General features: G+C 45.8%; 1 protein-coding gene across 1 annotated transcript; it reads left to right on the top strand.

Annotated features, from left to right (window-relative positions):
• Window positions 1-11,093: 11,093 nt before the first annotated feature.
• LOC132807958 (gastrula zinc finger protein XlCGF71.1-like) lies at window positions 11,094-17,039 on the top strand. Its single transcript, XM_060821852.1, has 2 exons — window positions 11,094-11,282; window positions 15,594-17,039. Exon 2 carries the CDS (start codon window positions 15,965-15,967, stop codon window positions 16,682-16,684), a length of 720 nt encoding a protein of 239 aa, XP_060677835.1. The 5' UTR covers window positions 11,094-11,282; window positions 15,594-15,964; the 3' UTR covers window positions 16,685-17,039.
• The last annotated feature ends 3,370 nt before the right edge of the window (window positions 17,040-20,409 follow it).

Below are 20,409 nucleotides of genomic sequence, written 5' to 3'. Positions count from 1 at the left end.
CAGAGCTATGTGGAAATTGTCAGGGTTTGGGTGACTCAACGATATTCCCGGGCTCTGAGCCACACAACGAGTGGCAGGGTGGAGGGGGGAATGTGGACATGGGTTATGACCCCACTATAGAACTGGACAGCACAGAAACTGATCTTTCCATCTAATGTAGCCGTGATGACCAGATATCTGAAATTAATCTCATCCCATTTGCCAGCAATTGACCCATATCTCTCTGAACTCACCTATCCATCCAGACGCCTTTGAAGTGTTGTAATTGTACCAGTCCCACCACTCCCTCTGGTAACTTATTCCATACATGCACCACTCTGAGTGAAAATGTTGCCCCTTAGATTCCCCGCCCCACCTTAAACCTATGCCCTCTAGTTTTGGACACCAATGAGTCTGATTCCTTGCTGTACAGCTCTATGACTCTCGTGTAAGTGATAATATATTGGTGGTATACACTTGATGGGCCAAAGGGCCTTTTCTGTACTATATGATTCTGTGATCAGAAAACTCCTGTAGTGTTCCACAAAATCATGCCTCTGTGCCTTTCTGAAACAGACACCATTTATAATAGATTAATGCAATAATAACCTTAACGTGGAATTTAAGAAGACGTATTTCTGTTAGAGCACGTTCCTTCTGTGCTGAAACCATTCTGTTGTTTGTGGGAGATCAGGCTGAGGAGCTTTAACTATTTAGGTTTAGATGTTACACATATAAGTCTGGAACAACAGTAGATTAGGAATAGTGTTTAGAGAGAATAGTACTCCAAGCCTCTCTAATCCTGTTGCATTAATGAGACAGAGAGGATGTCGCATCTACAGATCCGACAGAAGAGTTGTGCAGCTTGTTCGGTCAGTTGAGTTGGTTCTGCTCTCAGACAAGACTGGATGTTGCTTTTGATGGATCCCTATTAAACACTACATCAGAACACTCCAAATCCAAGGAATGTGTCATGAACAGATCAAACATGACATTTGGAGAAATAGGTCCTGACATTTCTATCCTTGTGTGGGCTGGCGGGGAGGGGGGAAGAAGTCTTCACATCAGGAAACGTGCATGGAATGAGAAACAGTTCATATCCAAAGTCTGATTTCACTCTTGTTCAGAACTGAATGGTGCTGGAAAATGCTCGTTTTTATGTCCTTGTCAGAGGGGAGAATAAGAGCGAGGGTAACATGGTGAGAGTACCTAGAGCCAAAGGCATACATTGGTAATGATGGTGAAGAAGCAATTGAGGTATCATATAGGTGTTAATGGAAGGGAGAAAGCGTCCACACTGCTCAGAACAAAGTCAACAAGACACACCTGTGTGGGCAAATGGAACAAAATTGGAGAAGACTAAGCAGGGCAGATTGATACAGTGAATGTATCAGCTGCTAAACAACTAGTCCCAGGAATGCAGCACATAATTCCTTGAAAGTGGAATTGGAGGAAGACAGGATTGTGAAGAAAATGCTTGCTTTCGTTAATCACAGCATTGAGGAGAGGCGTTGGGACGTCCTGTTGTGGCTGTACAGGACATTGGGGTGACTACTTTTGGGACACGGCATGGAAGTCTGGTCGCCATTCATTTGGAAGGACTCTCTTAAACTTGAGAGGCTGCAGAAAAGATTTACAGGGATGTTGCCAGGACTGGAGGTTTTGAGTTAGAGGGAGATGCTGGGGCATTTTTACCCTGAGCATCGGAGTCGAAGGGGTGACCTTTATAGAGGTTTATAAAATCACGAGGGGCAAGGATATGGAAAATTGCCAAGGCCCTTTTTCCCAGGGAGGGGGAGTCCAGAACTAGAGGGTATAAGTTGAAGGTGAGAGGGGGAAAAATTTACAAAGGTGCAACTTTTTCCTGCACAGGGTGGTGTGCGTGTGAAACAATCTGCTAGAGAAAGTAGTGCAGGTGGGTACAATTACAACATTTAAAAGGTGACTGGAGGAACATTTTGGGTTTAAAGGGATATGGGCCAAATCCTGGAACTTGGGACTGGGTCAGATTGGGATATCTGGGCAGCATGGATGAGTTGAACCGATGGGTCTGTTTCTGTGCAGTGTGACTCTCTATAAGTCTATAACTATTACCAAAACCAGACCTTTTTACTGACGATCTTCCTGCTGGATTTTTTTAGTGCACCCAGTTTCAGGAGATTTGTGGGTAAAAGTGGCACATGTCCCCGATCCTGGGAATCCTGGAAAATAGAAAGGGGCTGTTAAAAGTACTCCAACTTTGGGAACACTGGGTCTTGTGGAAGCTGTGCATTTGTCAAATATTTTCAGAGAAATTCTCTCCAACTGGCAGACTACAAACAATTTTCCCACGGAAAGTTACACAGATATTAAGAATGTTACCTTCTATAAAATGTTTTCCTGGAAATGAAGAATTCAACTTGCTAACATGAAACAAATTTTGGAGAGAAAGAAAACTGCCAAGATCAAAAAAAGTGATGAAAGTCAACACTTGGATCTAGAAACACCCAGAAGAGGGGTGTCTCATACCTATTCCTTCAATTAGTTTTGAAATATTGTTTGTGCATCTTAATAATTAAGTCATACCCAGCACATAGCCATCTTTCTGTGGAAATTGGAGGTCAGTCATCTCAGGTCCAGGACGTCTCTGCTGGAGTTCATAGGGTAGTGTCCTTGGCCCAACCATCTTCATCAATGACCTTCCTCCATCATCAGAAGTGGAGATGTTCGCCAATAATTGCACAACGTTCAGCACGATTTACAACTCCTCCCAAATTGAAGGAGTTCAGTTTGAAATGTGACAAGATCTTAACAATATCCAATGGGTTGATGAGTGGCAAGTAACATGTGCCATGCAAATGCCAAGCAATGACTCATCCACAAAAGAGAGTTTGACCACTGCCCCATGATATTCAACAGTATTACTGTCACTGAGTACCCCACTGCCAACATCCTTGGGGGTTACTATTTACCAGAAACTCAACTCGACTAGCCACATATGCATAGTGGCTACAAGAGCAGGTCAGAGGTCAGGAATACTGCAGCGAGTAACTCCACTCCTGACTCCCAAAACCTGTCAGCAGTGTAGTGGAATACTCCCCCACCAGCTTGGATGGGTGCAGCTTCAACAACATGCAAAAAGCTTGATACCATCCGGGATTACATCAATGCACATTGCTGACTATAAACTGAGAGTTTAAAACAATTCAGTTTAACAAGATTACTATTGATGTATGCTGGAGATATGGTGAATAATAAATGGAATCTTTGCCAAGCAATCTGCCTCTTGATAATTACTGGTTAGTTGTTTTCTGTGTAAATAGCAATTTCAATTATCCATTGATTTGACTTAAGGGATGAAAACAGCATAGGATTTTATTACTTTAAAAAATAATATCTAATAATTAGAAAGATCTGACGTTGAGTTTCTCAATGCTGAATTCTAATGGAAATGGGTCTCACGGAACTGGGAAAAAACAACTCTGCAATCCACTTAGAATAAATGAAGATTAGAAACTTTATAGATCAAGTGAAGATTTTTTGAACTATTTTAGAAAAGTTGAATTAGCAATTTATGAAAGATGTTCCAGAGCTACTAGTAGCAGCTCAAGGCATTGGACATTCAGTTTTAATCTGTAAACCGGACATTCAATTGATGAAATTCAGTTTTGAAACCTGTACTGAGTATCTCGCCCTTAGTGGTCACAATCTATCATTCCATGTTAAAGTTTGAACCCAGCAAAAGCATTTAATTCTATGGGAAATCAAACTAAGAATTTAGTTCAAAAATAAGAAAAAGTGCAACTGGAAAGAATTGGGTTGAGACTGAGGGAATGGTGTTGAGTGGAATGCTAAGGCCGTTAGACGCTTGTTGCTTCTGATCTTTAAATAACGTAGGAATCAAAACCAATTGCAACCTTTATCAAATTTCCATAAAACTACAATAGACAGCATTACGTACTCAATAAGTGCTAAAGATATACAAGGGATTTAAATGAGTTATGGGAAAGAAAACGAGTGAAAACTAAAATTTCAACTGAGATTAAAAGTTATTCGCATGAGTCAAACGATTGTATAACTGAGGAATGATAGTACGCTGTTTGTACTGTTTAATGAGACATAGTTTTGAAGTATTGGGAAATATAACCAGAACACTGGGACAAGAGCATTTTTGCCTTGTTTAAATATTGCTGCTTATCTGGGACAGTATGTTCAGTTTAGTTACAATGCCACAAAAATGGATAAATATTTTTTGGGGAAGTTGGAAATAAGAGCAGCAAATGTGAAGGGGAAGGATGTGCTATGGGGAATTTTGGACAAGTATAACCTTATAGCATTAAAAAGGAGTAAGAGATACGCAAGTTTAGATCACTAAGTAAGGTCGATCAGTTGAACTGCAACTTGCATTTGACAAATAGGAAGCAAATATGCTAATACGCAAGTCTAGGAAACTGAGGTATGTGTTAATTGAAGCCAAGTTTTTAAATACTGTTAGGTTGGTTGAACACGTCACTGTTTAGGCCACTTTTGGAATATTGCGTGCAGTTCTGATCTCCTTCCTATCGGAAGGATGTTGTGAAACTTGAAAGGTTGACAAGGATGTTGCCAGGGTTGGAGGACTTGAGCTATAGGGAGAGGTTGAATAGACTCTGGGTGTATTCCTGGGGCATTTGAGGCTGAGGGGTGACCATTATAGAGGTTGATAAAATCATGAGGGGCATGGATAGGGTGAATAGACAAGGGCTTTTCCCTGGGATGGGCAAGTTCAGAATGAGGGCAGAGGTTTAGGATGAGAGGGGAAAGATATAAAAGAGACCTAAAAGGCAACTTTTTCACTCACAGGGTGATGCGTGGTTGGAATGTGCTACCATAGAAAGTGTTGGAAGCTAGTACAATTGCAACATTTTAAAAGTCATCTGGTAGGGTATATGAATAGGAAAGATTTGGAGGGATATGGGCTGGGTGCAGGCAGGTGGGATGAGATTAGGTTGGGATATCTGGTTGGCATGAACGAGTTGGACTGAAGGGTCTGTTTTCATGCTGTACATCTCTATGACTCCATGACAAAGTAGCCTGCTTGATTGGCACCATATCCACATACAGCCACTCCGTTTGCCCCACGGTTCAGAAGCAATAGTGTCCAGTATCGACAGGACGCACCACAGAAATTCACCAAAGATCCTTGGAAAATGCCTTCCAAATCAACAATCACCTCCATGTAGAAGCGATTTGGAGATGCTGGTGTTGGACTGAGATGTACAAAGTTAAAAATCTCACAACAGCAGTTTATAGTCCAACATGTTTATTTGCAAGCACGAGCTTTAGGTGTGCTTCTTCATATTCCACAACCACCTGATGAAGGAGTAGCCTCCAAAAGCTAGTGCTTCCAAATAAACATGTTGGACTCTAATCTGGTATTGTGTAATGTTTAACCCCATCTAGAAGGACCAGGACAACAGGTACTTGGGAACACAACCTTTTGCAAATAACTTCCAAGCCACTCACCATCTTGACTTGGAAACCTATTGCTGTTCCTTCAGCGTTGCTGGGTCCATGTCCTGGAATTTACCTCCCCAAAGGCATTATGGGTCACTGTACAGTGTGTGGACCACAGCAGTTGAAAAAGGCAGGCCACCACCATCTTTTCAAGGGGAACTAAATGCTGGCTAGCCAGTGATGCCCATGCACCACGAGTAATGTTTAATAAATGATCGAAACAGAGAGTTTGAATCTCCAACTGAAAGAAAACCCTAGAAAAGAGAGATAGATGGAGGGCACTGTTTCGGTCCTTACTTGAGGACAGAGAAAGTGATATACTGACACTGAATTGGAAACAGAGTTTAGAATTAAACACTTGTAGTGTTTTAACTCAGTGCATAAATCGAAACTCGATGAAAGATTGGCTCTTGGCATATACTTCACCAACACATGAATAGGACCTTAAGAAGGCATAGGAAAAATGGATTTCACCACGTTAATGGCGGCTTTAGCTCCCACATTCCTATGCGGCCTAGAAACCGCTATCTGCCGTGGCAGTATGCGTGCAGTAATGGAGGTGCTGGTGCGCATGTGTGAGAAATAGGGCCCCGCCCCTCATTGTTTTGATGGACGGGAATCGACCTTTGGTCAACCCTGGAGGACCGGAAGGAGATTGGTCCTCCTGCCAATCAGAGCCCTGCCTCCCCAATGCTGCTCTTTTTCTCAATGAAGAATAAACATTATCCCAGTCTTCTTCTGTCCAACATCTGTGAGCACAATGCTCTCTTTTCTCACCCTCCGCTTCCTTTTCCATTTCTTTTCTCTCCCTGAGGTTTAACTGTTGGTTTGCAGGAGCTGGAGGGAACGCAAGTCAATCCGGAGGAGCGGACAGACGGTGGAAAATGTTGGTCCACATTTGTGTGACAGCTTTGTTTCCTCAACTTGACACATTTAATTGTCTCTTGATCTGCCATAAGGACAGATGCAAGGAGACTGAATCTGTATGAGAAATAGGGGGCTGGCCAGGGGTCAGATTCCCACTGAGGGCTGTTTGGGAGAGCATTTTGATTTGATTTATTGCCACGTGTACCACATTCAGTTGGTAGAGTTGTGGATAGTGTGGAGGGCTGTTGTAAGTTGCAATGAGACATTGACAAGATGCGTAACTGGGCTGATAAGTGGCAGATGGAGTTCAACCTGGAAAAGTGTGAAGTCATTCACTGTGGAAGGTCAAATTTGAATGCAGAATACAGAGTTAAAGGCAGAATTCTTGGCAGTATGGAGGAACAGAGGGATTTTGGGGCCCATGTCCACAAATCCTTCCAAATTGCCATTCAAGCTGATAAGGTTGTTAAGAAGGTGTATGTTGTGTTTGCTTTCATTAGCGAGGTATTGAGTTTAAGAGATGCAAGGTTATGTTGCAGCTCCATAGAATCCTGGTGAGACACACTTGGAATACTGTGTTCCATTCTGGTCGCCTCATTATAGGAAAGATGTGGAAACTTAGAAAAGGTGCAGAGAGATTTACTTGCATGCTGCCTGGGCTGGAGGGTTGAGGCAGCCAAGGCTTTTCTCCGTGGAGTGAAGAAGAATGAGAGGTGACTTGATAGAGATGTGCAAGATATTGGGGGTGGGGGGTGGGTGGCGATGCAGTGCCATCAGGTAGAGGGCTACTTCAAGGGCAGCAAGGGCTTATCTGCTGCATGTCATGGGCTTTGGGAAGGGAGGGGACTGGGAGTGATAGATGAATGGTACCGTGTACCTGACATAGCAGCTCCCAGTCCAGGATAACAGCAACCAGGGATAGGCTTTGTGGGCACAGATAAAATAGGTGCCATTGTAGGTTTGGAGATGGAGTGTCTGGGTCCCTGTCCAGATGGTGAGGAAGGTGGTATTCTGGGTGATCCTGTTGAGGACCCGTTGGTTTAAAATGCTGCCATCTTCAGTAGATCGGCGTGTGTGGGAGTTAGGAGCAGGGAGTCAATGCACTGGCTCCAGCCAGCCTCCCATCCGGATGGCTGTGTGTGTTTCAAACAGATGGATCCCGCAGGTGGCCCATGTGGGCTGGTGTCAGCAATGGTCAGAGCTGGGGGCTCATGGGAGAGGTTGTAGGCCGGGTAAAACCACTCTTTCAATTTGTCCAGGTGGTAACCCACAGACCTCCAGCAGGCTGGGCTCTTGTCTCCATATTTGGTCATTGCTGGTGCTATTTTGAGTGTGGTAACCTCCGGGGACCTGTCTGATTCCAGCCACCATTCCACCTTGTCAGAGATGTTAAAAGGGAATGGGGCTAAGGGAATGCCCCCATGAGAGTGGACAGGGACCCTAGTGCAGACCCAACAGTGGGTCTGGTTGAATCTCTGGGCCATTCTCAGGAAGGTGTTGGCCCACAAGTCACGCCGGATTATTAAATATCTTGCCCCTTGTCCCTGTTTACCAGCAAGTCACAGTGTGATGGTCAGGCCGAGGGTGCTGATGCTGAGGCGAGCAGCTGGATCCATCCTCGGTGGTTGGAGTAGTGTCTTCTTCTCTCTCTGGTCCCTGTTCATTGGTTGTGGAGCCTTCTTGCAGCGGGTGGCATGTGTCCATTTTGAGCCTTCCTTCCAGTTTCACAGCTGTTCAGGTTGTCAGCAGGGTGAGGTACAGGCCTTTCCAACTCAGGGAGAGGGAGTCCTTTTCGAGTGATCTTATCATGATGTAGTCCCTGAGTTGGAACGGATGAATGGGCACTGATTGGGATGTGGGCAATGCAGCCCTGACCTGGTCGTGCGTAACACTAATGCTCCTGCTAAGGGCCTGGACATACTGCAGGGCCTCTTGTGTCAGGAGAAGAGCTGTCTCTGTGGAGAGTTTAGGGGGCCTGGTATCGGTGGGCATAGGTCACCCCATAAGCATCTCAAAACGGGTGAGCCTAGTCATGTGGTTTGCCTGTACAGGTATAGTATACAGGGCAAGTGGCAAAGTGTCTGGCCTGGTCAGTCCTGTGTCCTGGGTGATCTTGGTCAGTGTGGTTTTAAGGGTGCTATTCATCCGCTCGACCATTCCTGATGACTGAGGTTGGTAGGGGGTGTGGTGTCGCCATGGTATCCCTAGTGCCTCGCTAATGCTAGTCGTGAACCTAGCAGTGAAGTGAGTCCCCCTGTCCATCTCTATGCTACCCGGAACTCCAAATCTGGGAATGACATCCTTTAGGAGGCATTGTACTACCGTGTGTGCATTGTCCTTTTCTTGTGGGAAATGCTTCCACCCATTTGGAGAACAAGTCTATGATGACCAGGATGTACTTGTAACCCCGTTTTTGGGGCATGTGTGTGAAGTCAACCTGTAAGAGGCTGAAAGGCCCTTCAGGACCTGGCAGATGGTCATACTTGGCAACTGGCTTCCTGCATTGTCTTGCCAGCAGATGAGGCACTGGGATAGCAGGGCTTGGGCAGCAGCAGTGAATCCTGGTGCATACCAGGACTGATTCAGTATGCATCATACCTTCTTGCCAGTGTGGTCAATGCCGTGGGCTGCTAGGGCCAGTGTGTGCTCTTGGACAAATGATGTGGCCATCAGGGTGTATTAGCAGGTTAAGGGAAGGAGATTGTGTGGCCCCACTGTGGGCCCAACTGTCCTTTCCCTGCTGTGGAGAAGTTTCTTGAGTAGCTCGCACTGCCTCCATGGGCTCAGGGAATACTGGGGTCTTTGCTATTCTGGGATGGTGCAGGATGTCGATGGTGGGGTGCAGTGCGATTTCCGGGCTGCTGTGTCAGCTGAGGCATTCCCGAGGGTGACCGGGTCAGTGGCTGAGGTATGGGCACGGCATTTGATAATTACTAGGGCTGAGGGTAACAGGACTGCTTCCAGGAGGTTAGAAATCAGCGCAGCGTGTTGTAGTGGCCTCCCTGCTGAAATGATGAAGTCTCTCTGTTTCCAGAATGTGCCGAAATTGTGAACGACTCCGAAGGCATATCTGGAGTCAGGATCAATGTTTGCTGTGTGTCCTTTAGCAATGACACAAGCCCTAGTGAGCACAAACAGCACCGTAGCTTGTGCAGATGTGCCCCATCTGGCAGTGCAGCTAACTCTAGGACTGAGAAAGGAGTGCAGATGGCATACCCTGCCAGTGTGCAGTGGTCTGAGGGCCTGAAGGAGGAACCATCTGTATCGAGTATGAGATCAGGGTTGTCTAGAGATGTTTCAGAGCGGTCAAGGTGCGGGGTAACGACCTGCTGGACAAGGTCTAAACAGTCGTGGTCATCCGTAGTGGTGGTCAGAGTGAGTGGGAGCAGGGTGGCGGGTTCGGGGCAGGGGCACGTTGTAGGGACAGGTTGGCTTTAGGTAGTAAAGTGACCTCATAGCCAGTTCTCTGTATGGCAATGAAATGTTGCTGCAGGAAATGGAGTAATCCAGTTACAATGATGTTAATTGGAAAACAGTTATCAGTGGAATGTCCTAATTCTCCACACAAAGCAACATTCTGACAGTATCGATGGATCATTCCTCTTTGCAGGGAGGTGCTAATGTCTCCTCTGAAGTGGTGAGTTGCTTCCATTGTCCTGTCCTGGGAGTAGTGCTCTTGCTGGTGCCTCTCTGTCTGACTTGTTCTTTGTGTGGCTTTGGTGTTGCTGGGTTGTGAAGCTGCCCTCAGGGCTTTGGGATAGCTGTGGTGCTCTGTCATTGTTAGTGGGTGCTTGAAGTGTACAGGTATTCCCTTGTTTGCGAGTGCTGCCTAGTTTCACTTGTCAGCCTGCTTGGTCCCTGCTGAGACATTCTGGGTGTTTTGATACAGTTTGGCCAATTGTGGGCCTATTGTGGGTTGCCAGGATGTACAATTACCAGGAATATTTGGAATCCTGAGAAGGATTCAAGTGAATCCTAGAGAGATGTTGGCAGGAACACAGCAATTAGGGTTAGAAAGTTAGCCAAAAACAATAAAAACAGGTAGGAGACCGAGAACAGGAAACTGCAGACCATTTAACTTAACATATGTCGTTGGGAAAATGTTCAGAGCTATTATTAAAGATATTATGACAGGGCACTTGTATAAGTTCAAGGTAATCAGGCAGCGTGAATGTGTTTTTGTCAATGAGAAATAATGTTGTAATAATTTTTTGAAGAACGGCCTCTCCGCACTGCGACTGAGCTGATGAATCTCCAGTGCCCACGGGGAATGGAATCCCTTCCCTCAGTCCCCACATTTCCACAACTTCTCCGCAGTTCTGCTGACTTTTTGACTCTGTGTTTCAAATGAACAACTGAAAGTGTGATCACACTCAGGAAACGTGTACAGTCACTCCCTCCTGCGAATAGTGTAATGTTTCTTCAGTCTGTGTAACTGGTTAAAGCTCCTTCCCACAGTCAGCTCACGGGGAGACCCTCTCAGTCAGTGTAACTGGTTAAAGCTCTGCCCAGTCAGTTCACGGGGAGACTGTCTCAACAAGGGGAAAAGACATACAAAAGTTGAGCAGCGAGACAAAATGCAAAAGCAATAAAATGTCGAACCACGGGGGAAAAATATTGTGACTCTACTCCTTTTCTTCTTTTTGGCATTTGGACACTTAAAATCTGTTAGTAACATCATCTTAAAAGAACATACTGCGCATGTTTTCCGGTGTCAGCAAAACACCGGGTATGCTCATCACAGTCTGCCAAAAAAGGCGCGCGATCTTCTTTTGATTGACCAATAGGAAGTACTGGAGGACCGGAAGGAGTCTAGTCCTCCCGCCAATCAGAGTCACCCCATTGTCTGAATGCGGAAGTTTGACCATGAGCTTCTGAAGCTGCTGCTGTTTCTCTGAAAGAAGATCGAGCTTCACCCCAGAATCCAACTTCCTTCCTCTGTGTAATATCTGTGAATACAGGTCGCTGTTTTCTCGCCATCTTTTCCATTTTTTTAAAATTCAGGGCTTCAATTGTTGACTTGCAGCAACTGAAAGGAAAGGGAGTGAATCGGGGTGGGGACGGACTCTGGAAACGTTGCTGCACGTCTATACGGCCAGAAAGGGAGTGGGAAGGGGAATTAAAATATGTGGTGACTGGGAGGTCCCGTCAACCTCTGTAGACCTGTCTGCGATGCTTGACAAACCGTTCCCAACTTTATGCTCGGTCTCCCCAACGTAGAGAAGATCACAATTGGAAAATACCTGAGAAATAGAATACAACAATGTGAAGTTGTAGCCTTTACTGTGGGGGGAAAAAGCAGAAAGGAATTGTATTATTTAAATGGTGATATACTGAGACGTGGAGAAAGTGAGATCTGCAGATGCTGGATATTAAAGTCAGTAAGTGTGGCGCTGAAAAAGCACAGCAGGCCAGACAGCATCCGAGAGGCAGGATAGTCGATGTTTTGGGCCCAAGGGAATAGGGAATGATATGTGGATGTAGAAAGGGGGCTCAGTGTCTTTCTACACCAGTCACTGCCAGTTATCAGATGGGTGCAGCAAGCAATCAGCAAGGCAAGTGGTATATTAACAAGAGGAATTGTGTTCAGAAGTGGGGATGTCTTCCTGCAGTTAGGGGTCATTGAATATATTCAAGGCTGAGTTCATCTGATTTTTGAGCAACCATGAAGTGGATGTTTATGGGGGAAAGCAAGAAAATGTTTTTAAGACCAGTAGAGAACAGTTACAGTCACACAGCACGTAAACAGACCTTTCAGTCCAACTAGTCCATGCTGACTGTATTCACAAACTAATCTAGTACTACTTGCCAGTGTTTGGCCCATATCCCTCCAAACCTTTCCTATTCATGTACTTAACCAAATGTCTTTTAAAAGTAACTATACCGGCATCCACCACTTCCTCTGGACATTCATCCCACACGTGAACCACTGTATTTTAAAAAAAAAGGTGCCCCTCAAATCTTTTCAAAACCTTTCTCCTCTCACTTTTCACAATTTGCTGCATAATCCTGAAACTCCCACCTGAGGGAAATGACACCTGCCATTCACCTCATGTATACTTCTCATGATTTTATAAACCTCTGTATGGTCACCTCTCAACTTCCTGTGCTCCAGTGAAGAAAGTCCCAGCTTATCCACCTAGATTTGGGTAGATTCATATCCAGTTATGGTCTGTTCAATGCTGGTCCAGGTTCGAAAGACCAATTGGCCAACTCCTGCTCCCAATTCTCACGCTCTGTGTCCAAAGTTAAAAATCATATAACACAGGATTATAGTCCAACAGGTTTATTTGGAAGCACTAGCTTTCAGAGCGCTGCTCCTTCCACAAGTGGTTGTGGAGAATAAGATTGTAAGACACAGAATTTATAGCAAAGGTTTACAGTGTGATGTAACTGAAATTATATGTTGAAAAAGTCTTCGAGTAAAAAATGAGGTCTGCAGATGCTGGAGATCACAGCTGAAAATGTGTTGCTGGTTAAAGCACAGCAGGTTAGGCAGCATCTCAGGAACAGGAAATTCGACGTTTCGAGCATAAGCCCTTCATCAGGAATGAGAGAGAGTAGCCAAGCAGGCTAAGATAAAAGATAGGGAGGAGGGACTTGGGGGAGGGGCGATGGAGGTGGGATAGGTGGAAGGAGGTCAAGGTGAGGGTGATAGGCTGGAGTGACCTGGATTGTTAAGTTTCTCATCTTTGAGAACTGAAACCAACATGGTCATTCTTTCATATGTGAACAGCAAATTTTTTTTTAAATGTTACATTCCCAATTGGTGTCACATTGTCCCAGATAATGTATTGAAGGTGTGAGTTTCCCTGTGTGAGGCTGTCTGTACCACAATGGTCAGACTGATTCTAATTTTTAAAAATGGATTAACAGATTCTTACCTGGATTCATGCAGTTTTGTGTCTAGGACAGCAAGAGACCATCAGATATAGGAGCAGAAATTAGGCCTTTCGGCCCATTGGGTCTGCTCATACCATTCGATCGTGGCGGTTAAGTTTCTTATCTGCGTTCTCCTGCTTTTTCCCCATAACTCTCGATCCCCTTGATACTCAAGGACCTATCTATCTCAGTCTTAAATATCCTCAGTGGCCTGGCCTCCACAGCCTTCTGTGGCAGTTAATTCCATAGATTCATTACTCTCTGGCTGAAGACATTTCTCCTTATCTCCAATGTAAAGGGTCTTCCCTTTACTCTAAGACTGTGCCTTGAGCCTTAGTCTCTCCTCCCAATGGAAAGATCTTCCCAACGTCCACTCTGTCCAGGCCGTACAGTATTCCATATGTTTCAATTAGATCTCCCCTGAGTGTAGGCCTGTTAATCAGCATCACCTAGACCCTTCAGGATGAGATACAACAGAGATTAGGCTCAACAAAGTGAGAAGGGAGGGAGAGTGTGTGGGATGGAGACTTTTAGCTTTGAGGGAATAAGAGAGGAAGCAGAATTGACAATAAATTAGAATTGATTGGATGGACCAGTGGGCTGAGGAGTGGCAGATGGAGTTTAATTTAGAGAAATGTGAGGTTTTGCATTTTGGTCAAACAATCCAGACAGGACCGGTACAGTGAAGGGGAGTGTTGCAGAACAAAGAGACCTCGGAGTGCAGGTTCTTAGTTCCTTGAAAGTGAAGTCGCAGATAGACAGGATAGTGAAGAAGGTGTTTGGTATGCTTTCCTGTATTGGTCAGAGCATTGAGTATAGGTGTTGGGAGGTCATGTTGTAGCTGTACGTTGGTTAGGCCTCTTTTGGAATAGTATGTCCAGTTCTGGTCTCCCTGCTTTAGGAAAGAACTTTCAAACTTTGAGAGGGGTTGGAAAAGATTTACAAGGCTGTTGCGAGGCTTGGAGGGTTTGAACTACAGGGAAAGGCTGATTAGGTCAGGGATATTTTTCCCGGAGCATCAGAGGCTGAGGGCAGCCTTATAGAGGTTTATAACAGGCATGGATAGGGTGCATATCCAAGGTCTTTTCCCCAGGGTCAGGGAGGCCAAAACTAGAGGGCATATATTTGAGGTGAGAGGGGAATGATTTGAATGAGACCTGAGGAGCAATTTTTTTTCACACAGAGCGTGGTGCATGTATGGAATGACCTGCCAGAGGAAGTGGTGGAGGTTGATACAATTATATTTAAAACGCACCTAGTTGGATACATGAACAGGAACCGTAAGAGCCACATGCTGGCAAATGGGACTGGATTAATTTTGGATATCTGTTTGGCACAGACTGAGTTTGACCAAAGGGTCTGTTTCCATGCTGTATGACTCGAATTGTCTTGGTGAAAGCAGAAGTGTGGTTGTGAAGACTGGACTTTCAAAGCAACTTTCGTGATTAGATTAGATTAATTACAGTGTGGAAACAGGCCCTTTGGCCCAACAAGTCCACATCGACCTGCTGAAGCGCACCCAACCAGACCCGTTCCCCTACATTTACCCCTGCAACTAGCACTATGGGCAATTTAGCATGGTGAATTCACCTGACCTGCACATTTTTGGACTATGGGAGGAAACCGGAGCACCTGGAGGAAACCCACGCAGACACGGGGAGAATGTGCAAACTCCACACAGTCAGTCGCCTGAGGCGGGAATTGAACCTGGGTCTCTGGCGCTGTGAGGCAGCAGTGCTAACCACTGTGCCACCGTGCCACCCATAGATGTTTCATAGATGTTTTGCGCTTCCCGGGAGCAGAAGAAACCTTGCATTTGTGAGAGAGCAACTGAGTGAGTGTGGACATTTGGGATTTTGGTGGAAAGTGGGAACTCACTGCACTGTGGGGATCAAGCCCTCCCTATCCAGTCATTTCAGCTGGTGGATGAGACTCAGCAGTTCATGCAGGCAGTCAATCCAGATAATACTTTGGAAATAGAACCAGTCTGACTCCAGATTGGGATACTGACAAAATCTAGCCTCATACCTTTAATGCATTGTCTGAACTGCATTATGTTATAAAGCCTTATGTTATCTTGAGAGGGTGCCTTACAGGAAGTTCTGGGATTTACATATTAATGATACCTGTAATCCATTGTAAAAGATGAAAGACTTAACAATCCAGGTTTGTTCAATATATCATTTCAGTGGCAGGCCACAAATGTCTTTCCATAAATTCTGTGCCTTATGATCTTATTCTCCACAACCACCTGATGAAGGAACAGTGGGATGATGCTTTCAATTTTGTGAACTAACAAAAGAAAAGGATGTTCCACAGAAAGTAGAATTGCTTGTTCTGAATTTCTACCCTGCACTGACTGTGATGACTTTTGTAATCTCTTTTTACAGAGTATTTGAAGATCTGAAGAAGTCTCAATGAACAGATGAAGGCCTTATGCCTGAATTGTTGACTCTCCTGCTCCTCGGACACTGCCTGACCTGCACCCTTTTCCAGCGCCGCACTTTTCAACACAGACTCTCCCCCGTCTGCGGTCCTCATTTTCACGTCAATATCTGACAGTCACTCAATCGATTGGGGCAGCCACAACTTTTGATTACAATTCTGTGAGAAGGAGCAAAGCTTTTTGGTTCCTATTTCAGTACATTTTCATTATCAGTGGGACTGGATGAGAGACCCTACTGTTGCTGCGCACTGAGTGTGGAGCCTGAGACAGTTATACGGCCTGGAAAGAGGAATTCCCAGCAGTGAGGGGCAGTACATGTGTTTGTTTGTGGCTGAAGCTTCGGACATGGAGAAACCGTGGAAGTGTGGTAACTGTGGGAAAGGCTTCCGTGCTCCGTCTCACCTGGAGATTCATCGGCGCAATCACACCGGGGAGAGGCCATTCCCCTGTCCCAGGTGCAGGAAGGGCTTTACCCAGGTCTCTGCCCTGCTTAGGCACCAGCGGATCCACACGGGGGAGAGGCCGTTCAGTTGCCCCGAGTGTGGGAAGGCCTTCAGCAATTCCTCCCACCTGCTGAGGCACCGGCGGGTCCACACAGGGGAGAGGCCCTTCAGCTGCCCCGAGTGTGGGAAGGCCTTCAGCAATTCCTCCCACCTGCTGAGGCACCGGCTGGTCCACATGGAGGAGAGACCGTTCAGTTGCTCCGAGTGTGGGAAGGCCTTCAGCAATTCCTCCAACCTACTGACCCACCGGCGGGTCCACACGGGCGAGAGGCCCTTCAGCTGCTCTGAGTGCGGCAAGGCCTTCAGCAATTCCTCCAACCTACTGACCCACCGGCGGGTCCACACAGGGGAGAAGCCCTTCAGCTGTCCTGAGTGTGAGAAGGCCTTCAGCGATTCCTCCGCCCTGCTGAGGCACCGGTGGGTCCACTCAGGGGAGAAGCCATTCAGATGCCCCGAGTGTGGGAAGGGCTTCACCCGCTCCTCCAACCTCCGGAACCACCAGCGACTTCATGTGCCATCGCAGGGGGACTGACAGCGAGTGCCGTTATTGACTGGACTATCCACCCAGTTCTGGGATCTGTTGGGTTTGAATCTCATCGCGGCAGATAGTGGAAATGGAATTCGGTCAGAATCTAACGATGAAACCATTTTCTCTGGGGGAGGGGGAGAAAACCCCAATCTGATTCACTCACGCCCTTTTTAGGGAAGGAAACTGCCGTTGTGGGAAAGGATTCACTCAGTCGTCCCAGCTGCATCCTTTACCCGGTCTGGCCTACACGTGACTCCAGACCCACAGCAGTCTGTTTCACTCCACACTGACCCCGTTCCCGGCCCCACGGGTTAAGGCTGTACCAAGGATCCAATTACCAAGAATAAAGAGTGCTGACCAAGAGTAAAGAAAGTGGGGTGGGGTGGAGGGAGGGGGATTTTGTGCGCTTTGACCTTGAGTTGTTTAAAAAGCAGCTACTTTCTCTCCCCCTTTTTGCTGGGGGAGATCTCAAGCTGTAACAAAGTTGGGTCACAATAAAGATTACCTGAACTCAGACTCTCATTGGAAGCTTTGAGCTCCAGATGGTCTTTGATTTAAAGCTGCTCATTTCTTCCAGCCTCCTGCACTCAGTTTCTAATGCTGTGTATCAGATGGAGCAGTGAATGATTTGCTCGTATCGCTAGAACTTGTAAATTTTTAAGGAGTACAGGTACTGCATTGTTTCATCAACATTGTAAAGGTTACTGGCAGCACTGGGAGGTGTGGGCTGTGTTCACTAGAAACTCTTATCTTTAAAATTTGAGAATAGCTAAAATGATATATTCAGAAACATCATTGAAGTTTCAACGCATTTCAATTTTTAAAAAGAGCTGCTGAAATCTTTCTGAAACTTGCACTGAAATATGTGCAGTTAGGCCACAGCCCAGGACAGGCTGGAAGGGGTGAATGACCTATTCCTCATTTTGTGAAATTGGTTTCGACTAAGTAGACGTAGAGTCATAGAGTTTTAGAGCCGGAAACAAAACCCTCAGTCCGTATCTTAAATGAATCTAGTGACCCATTTGCCAGCATTTGGCCTATGTCCATCTGTACTGTTCCTATTCATCTCCCCATCCAGATGCCTTTTAAATGTTGTAATTGTACCAGCCTCCACCACTTCTGCTGGCAGGTCATTCCATACACGATCCATCCTCTGCGTGAAAATATGGCCCCTCAGGTCCCTTTCCCCCTTCACCTTCAACCTATGCCCCTTCAGTGCTGGACTCCCCTACCTGGGGAAAGACCTTGGGTATTCACCCTATCCATGCCCCTTACAAATGTCTATAATTTTGAGGAGGAGAAAATGAGAACTGCAGATACTAGAAATATTCCCCCCCGCCCCCCACTTTATCCAAGTTCCATGCCTTCAACTCAGCACCACCCTCCTGACCTATCCCATCAGCTTTTCAATCTATCAGCTCCACCCACTTCTCCAACCTATCCATCGCCAAACCGTTACTTCCCGATGCCTGGAGGAGGAACGCCTCATATTCTGCCTTGCGACCCTGCAATCACACAGGACAAAATGTGTATTTCAACAGTTTCCTCACTTTCCCCAGTCCCAAGCCTCCAACTCGGTGCTGTCCTTCTGACCTGTCCATCAGTTTTCCCAGCTTTCTGCACTATAACCCCCTCCAACCTACCATCTTGCCACCGCACCCCATCCCCCACACACACACCCTTCATCTACCTATGACATTCTCAGCTACCTTCTCCCCCAAACCCTCCCTCTACCTATTTATCTCTCAGTACCCCTGGCCCACAACAATCATTCCTGATGAAGGGCTTATGCCTAAAATGTCAATTCTCCTGCTCCATGGCTGCTGCCTGACCTGATATGGTTTTCCAGTACCCCACACTCTGCATAATATTGAGGTAATTGGAGGAAGGTTTCAGGGAGATGTCAGAGTAGGTTCTTTATTCAGATAGTTATGGCTGTGTGAAATGCACTGTCAACAGTGGTAGTAGAGTCAGATATATTAGGGACATTTAATCGACTCTTGGATAGGCACATGAAAGTTAGTACAATAAATGGTATGTAGGTCAGTTTGACCTTAGAGTAGGATAAAGGGCCGGTACTGCATAGAATGTCGAAGGGCCTGAACTGTGCTATGTACCTAAGTGGAGTCAAAAGTTTTGTTTTATCAGCAGTACAGTCAGATCAGAGCTAACGAGGACATGCAGGTCATACTGCGCTTAGACAGAGTGAGGCGTACAGGGTTACAGCTGCACAGGAGGTGCGCAGAAGCAAGGTCAACATTAGATTTCAAATTGGAGAGCTCCATTCAGCAGTCTAATAATGGCAGGGAAGAAGCTATTCTTGAACCTGTTGGTACATGTGTTCAAGCTTCTGTTTCTTCTGCCTGACAGAAGATGGTGTGAGAGATCATTCCCGGGGTGGGAGGGGTCTTTGAGGTTGGCAGCCTTTCCACAACAACGAGAAGTGTAGATGGATTCCACCGGTGGGAGGTTGGCTTCCATGATGGACCGTGCTGTGCACACAACCTTCTGTAGTTTCTTCTAGTCCTGGGCAGAGCAGTTGCCGTAGCAGGGTGTGATGCAACCAGATACATTGCTTTCTGTGGTGCATCTGTAAATGTTGGTGAGTGTCATTATGGACATGCTGAATTTCTTAAGCATCTTGAGGAAGAAAAGGCGTTGTTGTGCCTTCTTGACCATTGCATGGGTAGGTTTAGATATTTAGCTGCTCCTTTCTCATTCTTACCATCTCCTTTACTTGATGCAGTCACACAGTCAGTTTCATAACTTGTGCTAATCTTTTTTGAAGGTCTTCTTCAGAAGGATAAAATATTAAGAGGAGCAAAGGTAGTGTACATACATAATCTGAAATCTTTAAACTTGAATACATTTTAAAGAAAAGAACAGTGTATTTATGGTAAAAATGAGTAAACTTAACAGGTTTTATGAAGCGTGAGAGTAACAAGTATGTGGAGGTGCACGGTAAAACAGGACTGAGTCTGCATGGCTTTGACAAGAGGAGGTCATGTCTGACAAATCTATTAGGATTCTTTAAGCATGTAATGAGTAAGTTAGACAAAGGGAGAGCCAGTGGACGTGAGTGATTTGGATTTCCAGAAGGCCTTTGACAAGGTGCTGCACAGGAGGCTGTGAATATATGATAAGAGTACCTGATGTAGGGGCAAGTTACTGGCACGGATAGAGGACTGGCTGACTGGAAGAAGGTAGAGATTTGGCATACCTTCATTGCTCTGCCCTCATCAATCTTCTTTGTTACTTCTTTAAAACACACAATCAAATTTGTGAGACATGATTTCCCATGCACAAAGCCATGTTGACTATCCCTATTCAGTCCTTGCCTTTCCAAATATATGTAAATCTTGTCCCTCAGGATTTGCTCCAACAACTTGCCCACCACCAATGTCAGGTTCCCTGGCTTTTCCTTCCCACCTTCAAATAGTGGTACCACGTTAACCAACCCCCAGTTTTCTGGCACCTCTCCTGTGACAATCGATGATACAGATATCTCAGCAAGGTGCCCACCAATCACTTCCTGTAGCCTCCCACAGTTCTAGGGTACACCTGATCAGGTCCTGGGGATTTATCCACCTTTGTGTTTCAAGACATTCAGCACCACCTCCTCTGTAATATGGACATTTTTCAAGATGTTGTAATCTATTTCCCTTCATTCCCTTCATTTGTGGGCGGCACGGTGACACAGTGGTTAGCACTGCTGCCTCACAGCGCCT

Source organism: Hemiscyllium ocellatum (assembly GCF_020745735.1).
Source record: "Hemiscyllium ocellatum isolate sHemOce1 chromosome 27 unlocalized genomic scaffold, sHemOce1.pat.X.cur. SUPER_27_unloc_28, whole genome shotgun sequence".
In the NCBI taxonomy this organism is placed as follows: Eukaryota; Metazoa; Chordata; class Chondrichthyes; order Orectolobiformes; family Hemiscylliidae; genus Hemiscyllium; species Hemiscyllium ocellatum.
The sequence above is the reverse complement of the archived record's forward strand: the minus strand, read 5'-3'. Positions and strand labels throughout refer to the sequence as shown.